The sequence below is a fragment of the Lepidochelys kempii genome, chromosome 1 (genome assembly GCF_965140285.1).
Source record: "Lepidochelys kempii isolate rLepKem1 chromosome 1, rLepKem1.hap1, whole genome shotgun sequence".
In the NCBI taxonomy this organism is placed as follows: Eukaryota; Metazoa; Chordata; order Testudines; family Cheloniidae; genus Lepidochelys; species Lepidochelys kempii.
This window is the reverse complement of record NC_136380.1, coordinates 133,435,646-133,449,316: the sequence shown is the minus strand read 5'-3', so window position 1 is coordinate 133,449,316 and position 13,671 is coordinate 133,435,646. Positions and strand designations below refer to the sequence as shown.

At 38.5% G+C, this 13,671-nt stretch overlaps 1 protein-coding gene across 1 annotated transcript in view; it reads right to left on the bottom strand.

Moving 5' to 3' along the window:
* The window catches only part of WWC3 (WWC family member 3), a 171,655-nt gene that overhangs the window by 120,192 nt on the left and 37,792 nt on the right, over positions 1–13,671 (bottom strand). Inside the window, exons 2-3 of the mRNA XM_073354676.2 lie at positions 5,147–5,256; positions 632–835 (exon numbers count right to left, since the gene is read on the bottom strand). Of these exons, the coding sequence (XP_073210777.1) occupies positions 632–835; positions 5,147–5,256 (314 nt within the window). The remainder of the gene's footprint in view (positions 1–631; positions 836–5,146; positions 5,257–13,671) is intronic.

Sequence of the window (13,671 nt, the reverse complement as noted above, 5' to 3'; positions counted from 1 at the left end):
GATGGGGGGGACAGTGCAGCTCCCCTTATACCGCGCCAGGCAGGCGCTGCTCCAGGGTGGCAAGGGGGCACTCCCCCTACGGGTACTGCTAGGGGAAAAATTTCCGGCACTAGCGCACGTGGCAAGCACACATACCTATTGTGGAATACACATGAGCAATCACTCAAAGAAGAACTGGAGTGCATGCACGTAAGCAGAATCCAAACATACTTTAAAATATTCCAGTGAAGTAGGGGCTTTTCATTAATGTAACACATGACTTTCACATTCATAGAGCCTGAGAAGGAGAAACTAGGGTTGTCCTATTTCTACTCTCATTGCTACAATAATGCTTTCAATATTCTGCAGATGGATAAAAAGATTAGCCTTCTGCTCTAAGTAAAGATAGAACTTACTTTTCAAAACTACAAGTTCATTAAAATGAAACTGCTAATTATATTGCAGGAAACTGTCTTTGGAGAGGGTTATTTTCTTTTAAGATTGCAATTTCTTCCAAGAATCTCAGCAATTTCATGAGTAGTTAAAACTTTTACATCACTAAAAAGAGCATGATGGAAGCAAGCTCTCAGATTGTGTGTAAAAACTGAATAGTGGAAAAAATGTATTAGCAAGAGAATGAAAGTAAACTCACCACTTGCATAGGAACGGCTGTCATCCTCACACAATTTATGCAGCTGCTGGTATTCTTCTTGCGCTAGCTCAAAACGCTGCTGTTTAATTTGGTAAATCTCTTTCTTGGCATTAAGTGCCTCCTGGGCAACAATTAAATATTCCTTTAACATGCGTTCCTGTTCTCTTCGCCACTGCTCTCTTGGGTCCTCAATTTGTGTGAGCTCTGAGGAGAAAAACTTAAGTCCTGTTACTCCACTAATTACAAGTACTTTCTCAATGTCAAATCTCAATACCTACACTGATAGTTCATAACCACAGGAAATGTGCTCAAAGAATCCAGGTGAAGTCTGTCTCTAAACCATCTAGTATACTCAATTCAACACGAAGTTCAACATCACTCCAGCAAAGAGAGAAAAGAGTGACTGCACTGTCACTTATATTTGAGTCTTTTATTCTTAGAGATGAGGTTAAAAAGAAAACTAATTTTTCAGCCCTAAATGATCTTACTCAGTCAACTTGTTTTAAGATGACAAATTAGACCATTCTGATGGCCTAACCACAATACAACCCACAGCCAACTAAGAGAGCCAAATCAATATCCCAAGCCTTAACTCAGTGGGTGGTAGGAACAGTTCAGAGATTTCACATTTAGCCTCCAGAAAGGTGCAAGAGAAACAAAACATCCTGAAAGGCTATTTATGTTATCTTTATGCCTGCACGGTCAAACAGTGAACAATGAAGTTAGCTACCAAGATTAGTGTTTTGGGCCCAGATTCAGGAAATCACTTTAACACATGCTTAATTTTAACTTTCTTCTATCCTAACAGTCATAACAAGATCCTTGATGTTCCCATCACTACCCTTTAAACGTTTGAGAACAGCTAATGTTTACAGTCACAGACTGAAAAGTAAAGCTTGTTTCTAGTATCAAGAAACTCTTTCAAATATATGTTTATAGTATAAAAAAGTTTTCAATATGTTATGTTCCTGCAAACACTTCGGTGGCCCACAAATTCAAAAAATAGAACCAAAAAACCCTGAAAAAACAGATTTTTCTGGGGTGTCGGGGGGGCGGGGGCGGGAAGAGACGTTTTACATCATCCTGCCTGTGCAGAGTCCGCTGCATATGCGAATGCCAGCCTCCTATGGCTGTGTTTACAAAAATCAGATGCATAAATCACCATTACTGCAGCTCCACTGTTGGTAGTAATTGTGCAACTTGTACTACAGCCAGGGGGCATGCATCTTACCATCATACTTCAGAACAGGGTTAGTCAGTATGGTAGTAAAAATGCTTATACCTTATCTGCATTGCTGTTCCATTGCCACCACATAAATCAATCTCTGTGGTTCAAGTTATATCATTATCTTAATGTGCACAAGTGCAGTAAATAGTTGTCAAAATCATTTAGTCCTTTTTAAAAAAACTTTAGCCACAGTAAACCCCGCAGTAGGGTATTCCACAGGTTAACTATACCATAGGAAGTATTTCTGTTATGAGTTCCAAATGTACTAATAAAGTGATTTTTGAAACATCACACCACAGGCTATTTTGAGGAATGTAGAATAAGCCATAAGACAGATACTCAGTACAAGCAAAGAAGATGTTTTCAGTTAATTTTCCCCCCTAAAAACTCTGATTTTGCTGTTGCTATGATAGGAAAGGGGAAAGACAACTCTTTTGTTGGTACTAATAATAGGACTTAAAGCTATTTAAATACTTCTGTTTGTGCTGTGAAATCAGAGACTACAGTGATTGAGCCCCCAAAAATAAAAACTGCATACAAGCAGCTCTGTTGTTCGCAAAGCATTTGAAAAGTAATCGCCTAAACAAAAAAGATTTTCAGGAATTAAAAAAGTGAAAATATTTAAAGTGGTTTAGAACTATGATCCCCCAATAAATGGCTCTTCACAATGTTCCAATTCTAATCCCAGGTAACAGGAAAGGTTAAAATGCATCACACATAACCCTTGAGAATAGGAGTCTGTACATTTTGAGGCACTGCAAAACCTGCTAAGTGACCAGAAATCTTCATCATCATCTTGTAGTCCATGCAGAAAGAGCAACACTTCCTATTAAGTACAACACTGACAGTCTTCTGTGGAACACTGCTCTGTACTCTGGCCTGGAATAAGTGCACGGAGCACCGACTGTACCAGTTACCATAGAGAAACTGAAACTGAAGGTGTTTTAGATTTGGATAGCTACTAATTTAGTTTCTTTAGAGCTGACTGAAATTTTTATAGTCATTCAAGCACAGCCCTGGCTGGCCAAGAACATGGAATATGTTATTCCCAAAACTGGGAAATGTGCAGCTGGTTAAAGGAGACTTCAAAGGCTCTGAAAACTCAGAGGAGGAGGGGAAAGGAATTCTGTGGTTGGCAGCCACTGAAGCTTCTTAAGAAAGGGTTGGATAGACTCCAACACTAGCCCACCGAGGGTGCCGACCACGTCCAGAATTAACAGGACGAGATGGAGATCAGGGCTGGCTCTGAAGGTCGCTCTGTGATTTACAGAGGACTGCTTTTCCTCTTGGGTTTCCTAATGTAAATGGAAAGTCATTGACCAGAATCCCAGCTTGTGTTCCTCTTTCTTGGGTAAAGCTATCAAGAAAGGAGGCTTACAAGAGTGATATGCACAGCTGCTCTATTTTGAAGAGTGGAAGGAAAGAAAGGATTTGGGTGTACATAGCTTGGGAGGTTTCTACAATGTGTGGACTTCAAAAAGCACTGATTTGAAACCTCTCTTGCATTTTATCCCAACATTTCTGTAACTATTACATTAATTTCTGCCGCGGTGTCTACTGATAAACTAAGCTCTAGCGGCTGGAGAGGGCATATAACCAGGTCATCAGGAAAGAAGAATGGAAAAAAGCCTAATCAAGGAGTGATCCTGTTCTCCTACTGGATACTGTTACCTGATAGCTACTGTGGCAAATATTTTAGGTAGATTCAGAACCCCCAGAGTAAGAGATTCTTTCCACTAGAACCTCTCCTTGATTCTTATACCATCAATGCATTCACCTGTCATTGCATCCCCAATGGTTACTGAATAATGCCCCCATAAATTCTACCCCTGCATTAGGATCAAGCTTAAAAAACTGAAACAAAAAAATAACAGATCCTTATACCATAGCATGGAGAATTTAGTTCTTAACAAAGGAATCCTATTAATTGGATGCTTTATTAGCCTTTTTAGCCACAGCATCCCAATGGGATGTTGTGTTTAGTTCATTATCTACTATACCGGTAAGTCCTTTACAAAGTAAAGAAACCTGTGACAATATTCAGAATTATTGACACTGTGTTTATATGTACAGTGTGTGTGTTTCTATGGTGTTCTATTACGGTCTGAGATAAAGCTCTATCTTCTATAAAAGTTGTCCTGACAGCTCAAATAAAAATTATATGAGCAATATTCTTAACAGTAAGTACCTTAAGAATTACACAAGCACCTGCACTATGATTTTTCAATGTATCTTGAAATACTCACTACGTTATTTATCCTTCCAGTGACTGCATTAAAATCTCTTTAAAGGTTTTTGTTCTTAGAGGGAAGAAGTGTCTGTGTATGGATCTTTCACACACCAAAATCAGGTGAAAAATGTTTTTGTGAAAACCACAAAAATATGCAGAGCAGTTCAGAAGCTGGTATAACACCTGAAACTATTAGTTTAAATTAACTAGATTCCGAAGAGATGGTTGAAATCGGTTTTGCAGAGAGTGCTATTTATCACTGATGTTACTGCTGCTACTGTACCTTTCTTCTTTTCTTACCAGCTAGCTGCCAATTTGCACAATTCTGAAAGCATTCGCTCATTAGTGATAAGCAGCTTAATGATGGCAGCACAATAGTACCAGTGGCAATAATATACTATGTGGAAGCATAAAATATGCAATGCGTAGGACAGGATGAGATTGCCAAATTAAATAAAAAAGATATGATAAATATATCAATCAATAATCTTAAAATTATGCGAAATAGCTGCTACGATGAAAAACACCACACACTTACTCTCAGCCTGTTTTGGGCATTGTGGGTTCTTTTGTAAGGGAGCAAACTATGGACTACTGGAAACGTATACAACACACACAAAATGCAGTCTGAAAATGCTGACACTTCACCAGCATTAGCATTTGTATCACTTTTTGACATGCTCCTTCGATACTCTTTTGTCAAAACGAGAACCTGAAGTACTGATTAGGAATATTGGAAATTCTTGCTGAATATAAATATTAAAATGAAATTATAAACTTGACTTATTTCAACAAGGGCTGTTTAGATAACCCTTTACATTACATCACAACAGTAATAATGATTTTACATACAACCATTTTTCATCCATAGATCTTAAAAGCACCTTACAAAAGGAGGGCATTATTGCCATTTGACATATGAAACACTGCAAGAAGTAACTTGCCCAGGACTTCTCACAGTAGCTGGAAGTTCAATAAATGTCATCTTAATCACTCTTGGTTCAACTATAGATATCCGCTTGTGAATGTTCATAAAACCAATTCCACTTCTACTCACGATTTATATGGTCCATGTAATAAATTCCAATCTGTTGATCATAAACAGTTTCCCATCCTAAAGGAAGTTCATCGCCAACACAGTCAGCAAATGTTAATGGCTTTGTAATCCTGTAAAAATATAAAAAATGAAAATAAACTCAAAAGATGCATAGTTTACAATGCAATTAATGCTATTTAGTATGTGCTTTGACTATATCAAACCTCTGATTTGACCAAGATTAAATAGTTGTAACACTTGGGTATGCAATAGTAATTTTAAGTAAATGAAAACTAAAATGTACAAAGAAAATGAACATTTAATTTAGAAAGTATAATGACAGCTACTCCCAAAACAGGTGAGACAGCTTCTCCCTTGAAGTTCTGTGTTTAACTATTTAATTATGATGGCATGCAGTCCTGCCAGTCCCCTTCCCCCCCCCACCCCCGTACTGCAGTAACAATGTGAGAACAGAGCTGGAATTCATTGCTGTTCACATTTATTGGAAACTTTATAGCATCCAAGTTTTTAGAATGTCAAAGCAGTATAATTTGCTATCCATAGCAGCTCAAATGTAAAAGAAAAAGTATCTTTTTCAACTGCCAATGCACAACTGTTCACGAAATTCTATTATCTTAGGCCAACATAAATTACCCTGCTCTGCCCGGAAACAGGCAATCACAATAGGTTTGTGAAGCATTTTGATATTCCTAGAATGAAGGATACACACAAGTAGCAGTGGCAAAATTACTAACTGAGTATTTTGAATATCATACTACTTCTGCAGCAACTGCTCGACAAACTAATACGCAAGTGATAACATTCAATAGAGTACTGGTAAATAGTCATTCTTCCTACTATTCACTGCACCAGAGCTTCTTGACCTTTTTCTTTCTAACACCCCCACCCCCCAAATTTGCTATAAAACTCCACAGCCCAGTTGTGCCACAACCGTTTTTCTACATATAAAAGCCAGGGATGGCATTAAGGGGCAGCAAGCAGGGCAATTGCCCGGGGCCCCACGCCAAAGGGGGCACCACAAAGCTAAGTTGCTCCGGCTTCAGCCCTGGGTGGTGGGGCTCGGGGCTGCAGTCCTGTGCGACGGGGCTCTGGCTTTCTGCCCTGTAACCCTAGCAATTCTAATGCCAGCCATGCTTGGTGGACCCCCTGAAACCTTTTCATGGCCCTTGGTTGAGTACCACTGCATCATGGATTCAACATTTGTATTGCTCTGGAACATCAAAACTACCAAGAATTTAAGAAAACCAATACAAAGGCAAAAGTAACCCAGACAGAACCAAGGGTGTAGATTTTTATCCAGTTTGACTTCCCACAGCATCATTCCAGCAGTTGTTGAAACCCTCACACAATGTATTCCCTAATAGTTTCTAAATGGCTCAAATAAAAAAGATATAACTCAATGTTATATGTAATGTAATCAACTCAGTCACAAAAGTAAAGTTAATTTTATAAAGATAAACATTAACTAAATATTCACAATACAAACATTAGTTAAATATAAACAATATAAATATAAACAATTCCAATATAAGTGATCCATAGAATCATAGGCTATCACGGTTGGAAGGGACCTTAAGAAATCATCTAGTCCAACCCCCTGCTCAAAGCAGGACCAATCTCCAATTTTTTGCCCCAGATCCTTAAATGGCCCCCTCAAGGATTGAACTCACAACCCTGGGTTTAGGAGGTCAATGCTCAAACCACTGACCTATCCCTCCCCTGATATCCGTATCACTACATACAGCCTAAAATCAGCTTCCAAATTTGTGCACAAATGTGCAATATCTGATGTACAGTCTCCTATAAAAGATCAGAATTTGGACAACATTTATAAATGCATACATTTTATGGCCAGCAGGAATCCTAATGGTCATCAGTCTGACCTTCCATATAACACAGATCATTGAACTTCCTCCAGTAGTTCCTGCAAAAACTCCTATCTTTTTAAAAAAGACAGCCTTCTCAGTTTAAAGACTTCAGTTGACAGATTATCTAAAACATCCATTGGTGAGTTGTTCCAATGGCTCATTACCCTCAATGATAAAAAAATGTAAGCCTTAGTTATCGTTTCAATTTAATTAGCTTCAACTTTCAAAAGTCCAACACTGAATCTTTTTAAGCCTTTGTACGTTGGATTTAAAAGCCCTGAAGTATCAGATATAGTCTCTCAGTGTTAATACAAACTTACCAACTTGTCTCTTAACCTTTGCTTCATGAAACAATCTACTTAGTTTATTAAGTCTCTCACTGGAAGGTGTATTCTCCAGACCTCAAACCAGTCTTAGCTCTTTTTTGTACCCTCTTCAGTTTTTCAGGACCATCTCTGAAGTACTGATACCAAAATTGGCCAGAGCATTCCAGTAGTGGTTTCACCAATGCCATATATAAAAGTAATATCAATTCAGTATTCCTACTCAATGTTCCTTTGAGCATCCAAAGTGATCTTTATCCCTTTTAGCCATCACATCACACTGGCAGCTCATGTTTGTTTCGTTATCTACCATGACCGCCTATGTTCTTTTCAGAATAAAGAAACTAGACTTACTGTTAACTGTCCCCAAGGTGGCCTGCAAGACATTGCTTATCTTTTTACATAAAAACAGTGAAATCTTTCATAATTTCCCAAACCTTTAGGCCCGATGTCAACTTTACAAATACAAATGGGAAAATATAATGACTCTATAGTAGTGTCTGGGTCTTGCTCTCCTCAAACCCTCTCTCAACTTAAAAAAAAAAGTATTTTTCACACTTTTATAGCAGCACTCTGCATTATACAATACTTCTATGTGAAAGTGTTCCACTCATTTTCAAAATGCAGGGAATATAATACATTATCATGTTTGTAAACATGATGGGAAACAAACTAAGTTGGGCAATATTCAAAACAATATTAACAAAATCCTAGTTTGTTCTCCTACTTACTTGTGGTCTAGATGTTTCCCAGAGACACTGATTATTTCTTCTGCACAACAGGTAGAAGATATGCACACACAAAAAAACCCAAAAGTTTTGTTTTAGTACCAAACGAGGTTTTGGTTTGAAGGAGATAGGAAAATTCTGACTGATCCAATTAAAAAACCACTGCATATTTAAATTTATTGAACACAAAATAAAGTAGCAAAGAAAGATTTCAGAAGGGGATTCATTTTCTAACCAAGAAGGGGTGCACAGCAAGCACATGTAGAATGTTCTTAAATTACACCCAACTTCACTATAGATGCAAGAGGAACACTTTCTGTTGCTCAGACTTGTTCATCGACGTCACATGCAGAAGGCATGGAAAGCGTGCCCCTCAAAACTATCTACATACTTATAAGACTCTCATTAGCGCATCTGAAAGTTAAAAGGTCTATACTAACACTTCTCTCACCTCTGGTCTTGAAGCAGTGCATCTGTGTTCTCAGTGCTCACCTTAGTGGAAGTGCTTGCGAAGAGAGCATGAAAAGCCACTGCCATTTCCACGCTAGCACTTTCATCATCACTGCCACAGGTGGCACAGCATCAGTGGTGAAACCACACTGAGATAGATCACAAAAATTCCATACATAGGCACATGCACGCAAACAGAACAACGATATTTACTTATCTCCCACGATTATTTTAAGCATTTTTAAATGCCTGGAGAGCGCTTTAAAACTGTGAATTACTTTGGAAGTACAAGACAGTAATTCATAGTCACAATCGCATACAATCGTGCGGTTTTGAATGTGCCTAGTACAAGAGTTAGTGAACCGTATGATCAGTGCAATCATGTCCTTTTGTTTTTAAAGATAAAAATGTTAAATTAGGTTTGATAAAATTTTGCAGATTAAAGAATATTTTCAACGGTCTGCTAAAATGAACGTTATGATAGCATTACGAGGTATTGTACACAATACTTACCCAACAGGAAACCCAAACAATTGGGAATAAAAATAGGAAGGTTTATGAACTTTAGGAGCTACAGAAATATATTTAGACTAAGTGATTAGAGTTTACTAATGCTACATGATTTGAGATTTGAAATCTAGTAAATTAAGGGAGGAATTTTACAGATTAGAGCTATTGTTACAGTTACACTAACAATTAGAGTATTGTTACAGTAAAATTTTCTCTAGGACTACATATACAGTACACCTACCTTAAAATTTTCCATTACTGACAACTTGTATGATACTTCATATAGAACTGTCCATTTGAACCAAAAGCTGCAGTCATTGAGAAGAAGCTTTATTACAGAACAGCATAAGTGTTCTTCCAGGACTTTGTCTAGTAGTTATGCAGGCAAAATACTGCCACATTAGTTCTAATTTCTCTGGACTTCTGTTACAATATTAAAAATACAAGAGAAGGCATAGCAATTGATTTACCTCTGATGATTTTGTTCTAGACACCACTGTGTTTGCAATTACTCAAGATAGTCGAGACATTGGTTCCTACCTAAACTGCCACATTATCCACAAGATTTTCTTTGGAATGGATAGTGAGGCATGCTTGCCCATCACACATACACATCCCTTATTCGTAAGCAAAACCTACATATGCAGTATTCTCCCTTTGCATGCCATAAGAACCTTAATCCAGCATCCTTAATGATCCCACCTCTCTCACTTAAACTTCTAGAACATAAACAATATTAACTTTCTGGGAACAGACAGAGCAAAAGTGAGCAGTAAAGAAAGGGAATTAAGTAGACGCAACAGGTTTTATACCATTTTCCCAAAACCTGTTTAAACTGTGGAATGATAGTTTGTGTATCCAAAGGAAACCTTAGATCTGTTAAGAATTCATGTCAGCATTCTAAAAAGAAAAATGGAAATAGAATCAATGATCCCAGTCAACAACTCAGTTATTTAAGTAAAGTTTTTACTAAAGAATTGTCTCTATTCAAAGTTGTACAAATTTAATTTTAATTCAGTTTAAAACTGATTTCCTTAAGCCAGTACAAAACAGAGTGGGTGTTCTTCATTTGATTTAAATCAAATTTATATTAATGTATCTTATTGATTCCTTATTTAATTAAGCTAAATCAAAATAAGCAAGGTTTAAATCAGATTAAGGTGTTTACACTGTGTTCGCACAGGTCTAACTAATCAGGTTTAAAGTTACACCTTTAGCTAAACTGGTACAATTCTGAATATAGACGAAGTCTAGAAAAATGTTTTTTCTGCTAGGCAAACTACAGGCTCCCATAATAATAAAATGTAAAATTGTAGAACAGTAACATACAAACAGACACTGCTGCAGCAGGTCAGCCAAAAAATATATCAGGAAACTACTGAAATTAAACGTCCTCTGGAAGTATCACACCCCTTTCTCTGATTAATTCAACGGCTACAAAAAAATAGTAGAGGTCTCCTTTCCTGTTTCTATATAAGGAATTGTACATGGAATGTGTACATCTGTAAAAACACTTTAAGATCATCAAAATTAGGAGCTAGGCAGCAACAGACCAAGAGCACTCATTTTTTACCTTAAAAAGGAATTCAATAGGTTCTTGTCTGAAGTCACAAGTGAAAACAACCTTTGGTGGTCTTATTCTATTCCCTCATCTGTTCACAGTATAAAACCAAAACATAATATAGCACAATTCACTCTCTCTGCATATGAAAACACTAGTACTTGAAGAACAGGGGTAACTGAAATACTGAGATGTGCTGAAAGAACTATTGGATGAAACTTTCATACATTCAGAGAGTTGAAGGCCAGAAGGGATCATTTATTCCTGTTTATCACAGGCCATTACATTTCACCCATTTCCTTCGTATTGAGCCAAATAATTTGTTTGGCTACAGCATATCTTCCAGAAAGGCATCTAAATAGTGATTAGAGATGGAGAATCCACCACTTCCCTTAGTAGTTTTTTGGCAATGATTAATCACCCTCACTGTTAAAAATGTGTGGCTTGTTTCTAATTTGAATTTGTCTGCCTTCAACTTCCAGCCACTGGTTCTTGTTATCCCTTTTTTCCACTAGTTTAAAGAACTTGTACAGTGCCTGACTGCTCTACTTGGATCAGACCAATGGTATTCATCCTTCATGTTGAGGAGAACAAAATTCATTCCAGTTGCAAGGAAAAGCCAACTAAATAACGCCTGTTGTGCACAATCTGAGACCTGTTTAGTGCTCACTAAAAGACACAGACTCCACTGTGGCCCCTTGACTCAAGTCCTCTAACATTCTGCAATGAGCACACGAAAAAGTACTTGGTAGGTTCCATGTAAACTTTTATTAAAGACCGCCAGATTAAGTTTCAAACCAGTGATACGGTGAGATCACTCCACACTGGCTTTTTCTGTCTCTCTTATCATCTGTGGTGTACAAGCTAAAAGTGTAAATTTTAAAATGGTACATTTTTATATAAAAAGGTTTTGGTCTCTCATCTAGGGACCATACTTCACAGTAGTCAATGAACTGCCATAACAGTAGTCTACCAGTATTTTTGCCATTATTCATACCATGATTCAAATCAAGATTAAGCTGTTTCCTCAGCTCTTTGATTTAACTTTACCTTTTCCAAAAGTAATACCAATCTTCTGACATCACAGCCATTTTTGGCTATGTAACTCTTCAAAGGTTTAAATTTTGAAGCACATTAGAAAGCTTCTGGAATCTGAATCCCCTTGGTTTAAAAATAGAAAAAAATCTTTAAGAACCATGATATTTTGTTTTGGGGGATTTTTTCCCCACCTAAATTGTTTTGAGTAAAAACATTCTTTTTAAAAAACAGTCTTGTATGCACGTGCAATAAAGCAGATAAAAATATTCCTATAATGCCTAGCTTTACTAAATATTTACTCTGCCAATTTAAAAGCCAAATTGTAAGAACAGTCCAATTACAAGATTCGAGGCTTGACATGAACATGAGACAGTGTTGCCACCTGATTAGATTCTGATTGAATCAGAATGGATTGCTTCCCATCCTCAATTTGTTTAGTTTACATTATCATCTGTTGTAGATGCATAAGAGACGCTCCCCTGGATAATGTAAAAGCTTCTAAATATAGTCCAACATCTTTGCAAAAGTAGTTCCCAAAAAAGTATTAGCTTGGGGGGGGGGGGGGGAATCAGTATTTTAGGTGAATACGCAACATTTTAGCCCTAACTTTAACACCCTTTATAATAGAATCCTGTTTTTTCGTTTTAAAAAGGTGGAAATCCCCTCTTGGGATAAAAACAACACAACACAAAAAACTCAAAGGACCTTTGTATAATAAGAAAACCTTTATGGGTGCATAACAAGTGACAACTACATGCCCCTCTTGCCCCTGCTCCTTTCAAGAGGGCTGAAAGCAGTTTGGTTGTTAGTACAGACACCCGGTACAACCAGTGATGAGCTGCCAACAGCTGAAGAACCAGTTCCTTCAGTCGCTCCAGGTCTTCGGCAGCACTGAAGGACCCACCGCCGAAGAAGTGCCGCTGAAGACCCGGAGCACCGCCGGGTGAGTAAAAATTAAAAAGGATTCTCAGGGGAGCCTCCCCAGCAGAGAGCTCAGGCAGGCCAGACAGGATGGTCCCGTGGGCCAGAAGTGGCCCGCAGGCCGGAGTTTGCCCACCCCTTTAACAACCAGTTCTAAACCGGATTCAAAATTTAACAACCAGCTTGCGCAAACCAGCTCCAGCTCACCATTGGATACAACCAATTTTAGTTACTTCCAACACCCTACTCAGAAATTGAGCTAGACCAGGGGTGGCCAACCTAAGCCTAGGAAGGAGCCTGAATTTACCAATGTACATTGCCAAAGAGCCACAATAATACGTTAGCAGCCCCCCATTAGCTCCCCAATATTCCCAGTGCCTCCTGCCCACTGGCAGCCCCGCTGATCAGCGCCTCCCCATCCTTCCCTGCACCTCCTGATCAGCTGATCAGTGTTTCATGGCGTGCAGGAGACTCGGAGAGCGAGGGGAGGAGCGAGGGCATAGCAGACTCAGGGGATGGGGTGGAGTGGGGGCAAACCCTGGGTTTGAACAGTGAGAACCCCCCAGCACATTGGAAAGTTGGCGCCTGCAGCTCCAGTCTCGGAGTTGATGCCTATACAAGGAGACGCATATTAACTTCTGAAGAGCCGCATGTGGCTCCGGAGCCACAGTTTGACCACCCTTGAGTTAGACCACTGGGAGAACAAGAGACTGGAACATGTTGGGTGAGACTTTCATACCTGCTATGGCCCCTTTACAGCCAGTAGCTATGTCTTGTCAACATAGTGCTTTCTACATAGGGGATTAAGTGAGTATAACCGTCAATCGGGGTGTAGATTTTTCACAAGGTCACAGGATGTTGAACGAGAGTGCGCAATTTTACACAAGAAAATGCTATTCATTATCTTATCCTTATTCACTCTGATAGGGCTAATGCTGGTCCACTCACAAACTGAAGGCACTGTTTTAAACACCATACTGGCAGTTGCTAGGGAGAAAAGGGATGAGAAGTGGAGAGGGTGAAATGAGGAGGAAAGCACATATCTAAACTGTTTTTTTTCAGATGTCTGACTTTTCTCCTAATGTTTGTTTGCCTTTCATACTATATGTAATTTCTAGCCACTTTA